Genomic DNA, 5,652 nt, shown 5'->3' with positions numbered 1-5,652 from the left:
GGTTTTAAAACAGCCCTTTTCCAATTTGAGTCTGCAATCAAAAATGTAGAAAAATGAAAAGATGTGTTTTTTTCGAAGTAATGAAACAGGATTTATAGTAATGTTAGTAAATTATCTTATAGGGTGGTGTAATCATTATATATCAAAATCTCAAGTTAATTTTGAGAGTGATCTTGTTGAAACAATGCCCTTGAATTTAAAACCAATTATGCATATGCAAGCATAGATTAGCTAAGGTTGATTGGGGAAAAACATTAAAAGATGTGGAGTTAGGATAATATCCTATATTCCTGATGATCATTGGAATGTTAAACCAGGAGTAAAGCATATACAGATGCTGCAAATGGATATGGGCAGGCTGATTACACAAGGAAGGAGTAATGTTGCATGTCAAGCCTGCTCCACCATTTAACAAGATCGTGGCCAATCTGCCCTAGGCCATGACTCATTTTTCATATCAGCTCAGCATAGCTGTCAGTTCCCTCAAAACCTAGCTGTTTAAATACAGTCCAGCCAGTGCAGCTCTGTTAGAGAATTTCAAACATTCGCCATCCTTGGAGAAGAAATTCCTTTGCATCCTAATATTAAATGAGCATCTCCTTATTCTGTAATTGGTTCCCTTAGTTTCAGATTTCTGTACTGGTGGAAACATTGTCTCAACATCTACCTTTTCAAGCCCCCTTAGATTCTTGGGTGTTTCAATAAAAGCATTGCTTATTCTTGTAAACTCCCTTGAATAAGGGTGTAATCTGTTTAGCTGTTGTTGATAAGTCAACTCCTTCATCCAGGTATCAGACTAATGAAGCGCTTTTGAACAGCCTCGAACTAGTGGATTGATTTTCTTTTTTAAAATATGGCAGCAGAACTGCACACAGTGTTATAGGTGTGCTCTTACCATCACTGTATAGTTATAACGACCCTTCCTCGTTCGTAAACTCCAAACCCCCTGATAATAAAGGACAAATTTTGTTTGCCTTCTTAATTACATGCAGCATTTTGCATGATGGATTTTTGTGTTTCATGCACTATACTGCATTTTTTTGGAGTGTGTCTCTATTTAAATAATCTGCCCTTTGGTTCTTCCTACCTCTCCTACATGAAATTCCATCTGCCATGCAATAAGCATTCCCTTGCGGGTTCTTTTCCCTCATTACGACATCCCTCCCACCAGTTTTTGTATTGTCAGCAAATTTGGATCCCATTATACTATGTCCCCTCCTCTAAATCCTTCATAGATAGTAAATAATTAAGACCCTAGGACTGATCCTTGAGAGACATTATTACATCTTCCTAAGTGAGTGGGAATAAAATGACAGATTGAGAATAATGTGGAAAATATAAGGTAATTTCACTTTATTAGGATAATTAGAAAAATATACTATTTTGAAATGCAGTGGACTGGAGAATAAAGTAGCACAAAGGAACGTGGGATCCTTGTACACAAATCACAAAATGAACATGCAAATACAACAAACAGTTAGGGGAAAAATATATGTTGGTCTTTATTGCAAAGATCTGAAGTATGAAAGTAAGAAAGATTTGCTGCAATTACACAGAATTTGCTGAATCTGCAGCAGGAGTGCTTTACCAGTTTTGGTCCTTACTTTGCAGCAAAAGTTCAGTAGTTTGATTCCTGGGATGTGTGTGTATTATTCTGTGCTGAGAGGTTGAATAGATTTGGCATGTACTTCCTCATGCTTAAGGGAGCAATTAGAATATAATGAAAGTTTTTAGGGTTCTGAGTGGTGGATTCAGAGATAGAAAGTGAAGTTGTTTCCCTATAGATAATTCTGTGTTTTATAAGAAGAGATTAATCATTTAAAATTGAGACAGGAAATTCTTTCACTTGGAGAGTTCTAAATTTTTGGAATTTTATGTACCAGGGAGCTACACAGCTCACTCATCACGTATGTTCAAAGTCTAACTACCTCCTCTTCAATAGGTTGAGATGAGCCATTTATTGAACTTCAGAAGAACTGAGGAATAAATCATAAAATTGAGGTAACATGTCAGCTATTAGTGGAAAGCATGGCAGGATTAAGATGGCACAGGGCATGTTCTTGCTCCTAGCTGTGTACATTCTTAAACTGGGTGGTAAAAACATCCAGCATTGGTATGGTGCCAGTTAATGTCATGACTATTTCTTGCCTTACTCCATTCATAAGATTTTTACCATGGTCAAATACGCACTTGCCAATCTGGACCACAGTTGGATGTGCAGTACTGATAATTCCATTATTTTGTATCATTAAAGTTTTGTTTCTTTTTTTCCTTTCAGCATTTGGCCCTGGATTGTATCATTGCTGAACAGCTTTCATCCACAGGAAGACGATCTTTCTGGCTTTAATGGTATGGGTGTTTGATGCTTAATTAATCAATTAATTCTAAACATGAGGGGAAAAAGAGTGTACTATATAGAGCATGAGGAACTTTTATTGACGGATAAGGTATTTTTAATTTGGTAAGTCTTCCATAGTCATGAAAGCAGGTATCGAATGCGTTTGTGATTCAGGATTGGGCTGAGCACACTGAGGAATCCTTATGACAACATTATTCTTCTTCATTCTTACAAACATAAGTGGTGTGATTATCTTTTAAAGTATTCTCCTTTATTCCACTGTAGGTTATTTTTTTCTTTGGCAAAGTTTTGAGCGAGATGATTGCTCAACAATGTTGCTCATGATTTCACTGGTCAGAGGTGCCTTTGAGCTAGTGAACAGGTTTCTTTCCAGATTTGCAGATTATTGTCCCTGCAACTTCATGATTCTGGACCTATTTTTAAAATATAATTAGTGTTGAAGTAATGTAGAGGGGCACACTCTATCTTCACCCTCTTGCCAAAATATAGGGAGAGGTTCTGAAGAAATAAAGATCCCAACTGAAATAACGTTTGGTTGGAATTTGCTTACGTTTTCCCTTGATTGCATACAAAACTAAAGAGGTTTATCCATAAGCATGCTTGAGCAGTTTTTGATATTCTAAGCATGTGAATGTTCTAGAACTGATAAATCCAAACAGAATGGTCTTTTCCAAGATCTGTTGTAGGAGCATACTTGTGCAGTTGATTTTGGCCGCATTCTTTCGTGCGTTTCTGAGAAGAATAGCGCAGCAAGAGATTAAGTAGAATTTTGGCATTGTTATCTATTCTACCTTTAAACAGAATTCCGTGAATGAAATACATTAAGCAATATTTATGAAATTCTCAATGGTTTACAGTTGATTTTTAAAATCAGAATGAAGAAAATATTTGTCCAAATGCCGAAAACAAAAATTGAATAATCGATTTGTGTAAATGTTTGCTTAATTATTTCTCATTTCTTTCTCCCACTCTGGTCCCTTTCCAGCTACTCCTCTTCCTGAAGAATTTGAATTACAAGGGTTCCTTGCACTCAGACCTTCTCTAAGGTAAAAAAAACTTTTTTTTAAAGAAATAGTTAAGTAACATGCATATAGTTAGCATTGGTTATTTTAAAAGAAGCCTACTTTGTTGTGACTAGCTTCATAAGAATGTATTGGAAAGGATAAGAAAAAAGCCTTTGGGTCTATCAAGGCTGTCCCCCCTCATATATGCCAACTTGGACAGTCTAAAATCAAAAGCACTTTCATACCATACATGTAATTCCTCTGATTCTGAGCTAACCTGAATCATTTAACTTTTACAGTGCAGAAAGAGACCATTCTGGCCATTGCAAGTGTGCTGGCCTTCTCCAAGTGAGATCACAATTATATTTCCGTGCCTTTTCTCTATATATCATTTTAAGTTTATCAAGTATTTATCCACTTTTCCTTTTAGTGGCTATGCCAATAAAGGCAGAAAATGTTTGAAATGCTCAACAATCTTGGCAGCGTCTGAGAGAAAGAAACAGAGTTAATACTTAACACCAGTTCAAACAGGTTCTGATGAAAGACTGCATCTCTGAAATGTTAACTCTTTCTTAACAAATGCTGCCAGATCTGATGTGTATTTCCAAGATTTTCTGTTATTTCAGCTTTCCAGCATCCACCATAATTTGCTTCTGTAAAGATTCTGCTCCCAATGCATTTTCTGACAAATTCTAACATTTTTTGCATTGGTAAAAGAAAGTTATTCTGACCTCTATATAATGGATTCACTGGCCATTGGAAGTACTTTTTCAGTGTACCTTGGAAATCTGGATTCCCCTTATTTAATTTACAGCTTTATCCATTAGTAAAAATTTTAATTTTTAAGGAATCAACGATAGAAGTCGGTCACAAAGTTGTCAACTTTGTCATCTGCATATAAAATTGCTTAACAAAACAGTTCAAATTGTGAGTTCAAGGTGTTTGGTTGGTGGAACAGTATTTTATGCAGGAAGTTGAATTAATAAATGAATTACACAGAAAATATTTTACAACTGAGCGATCTTCTGGTTTAACCACTAAATCCAGAAAAAGACATACTGGGCACTCGACTTCTATCTTGAGTGCCCACCTCGACCTCTGTAGCATTATTCACCTTTGTATATTTATCCACCTGCCATAGACATTGTTTTCATGGTTGATATCCATTCTGCACCCCCAATAAATTTAAGAATTCCTAACAGCATGTTTAAATCCATTTATGACCTTCATCCACCCTCTGTTGAAGCTCCTCCAGTGATACATTCTCACTTCACTGGCTCTGTTCCTCTAATTCTCGTTATTTGTCTTTGTGTTTACACTGTTGATAGCTAGGTAATATATTGTCTATCAAGTTGATAGATGTTTTAGATACTTAAATGTTAGTCATAATTCCCTGCTTAAACTTTGTATCTGTTTCTGTTTTAAGAACTTCTTTAAAACCAATTTCTTGACCATGCTTTTAATAACCAGATTTGATGCTTGGCATCTTTATTTACCCCTTGGTTCACTCAAGACTTGTGTATCTTTCTACGTAAAAGGAATTGTACAAATGCAAGTAGTTGTTGTCATGTCCTGTTTTCATAGGTTTTGAAACCATTATGGCTGGCTCTTTGTAACCACGAGTTGCCCCACTTGAAAGAATGCTTTAACAAAGTCTAAATCTTATCTGTGAAATCACTTTCTTCAATTCTCACTCTCACATTCTCACTCTCACATTCTCACTCTCACATTCTCACTCTCACATTCTCACTCTCACATTCTCACTCTCACATTCTCACTCTCACATTCTCACTCTCACATTCTCACTCTCACATTCTCACTCTCACATTCTCACTCTCACATTCTCACTCTCACATTCTCACTCTCACATTCTCACTCTCACATTCTCACTCTCACATTCTCACTCTCACATTCTCACTCTCACATTCTCACTCTCACATTCTCACTCTCACATTCTCACTCTCACATTCTCACTCTCACATTCTCACTCTCACATTCTCACTCTCACATTCTCACTCTCACATTCTCACTCTCACATTCTCACTCTCACATTCTCACTCTCACATTCTCACTCTCACATTCTCACTCTCACATTCTCACTCTCACATTCTCACTCTCACATTCTCACTCTCACATTCTCACTCTCACATTCTCACTCTCACATTCTCACTCTCACATTCTCACTCTCACATTCTCACTCTCACATTCTCACTCTCACATTCTCACTCTCACATTCTCACTCTCACATTCTCACTCTCACATTCTCACTCTCACATTCTCACTCTCACA

General features: G+C 36.6%; 1 protein-coding gene across 2 annotated transcripts in view; it reads left to right on the top strand.

Annotated features, from left to right (window-relative positions):
- The window catches only part of smg7 (SMG7 nonsense mediated mRNA decay factor), a 146,224-nt gene that overhangs the window by 88,535 nt on the left and 52,037 nt on the right, over positions 1-5,652 (top strand). For both annotated transcript variants that reach the window (XM_043699524.1, XM_043699526.1), the window contains exons 11-12: positions 2,279-2,349; positions 3,345-3,405. In XM_043699524.1, the coding sequence (XP_043555459.1) occupies positions 2,279-2,349; positions 3,345-3,405 (132 nt within the window). The remainder of the gene's footprint in view (positions 1-2,278; positions 2,350-3,344; positions 3,406-5,652) is intronic.

The sequence above is a fragment of the Chiloscyllium plagiosum genome, chromosome 11, assembly GCF_004010195.1.
Source record: "Chiloscyllium plagiosum isolate BGI_BamShark_2017 chromosome 11, ASM401019v2, whole genome shotgun sequence".
Lineage (NCBI taxonomy): Eukaryota > Metazoa > Chordata > Chondrichthyes > Orectolobiformes > Hemiscylliidae > Chiloscyllium > Chiloscyllium plagiosum.
Note: the sequence above shows the minus strand (reverse complement) of the source record. Positions and strands in the feature narration are given on the sequence as shown.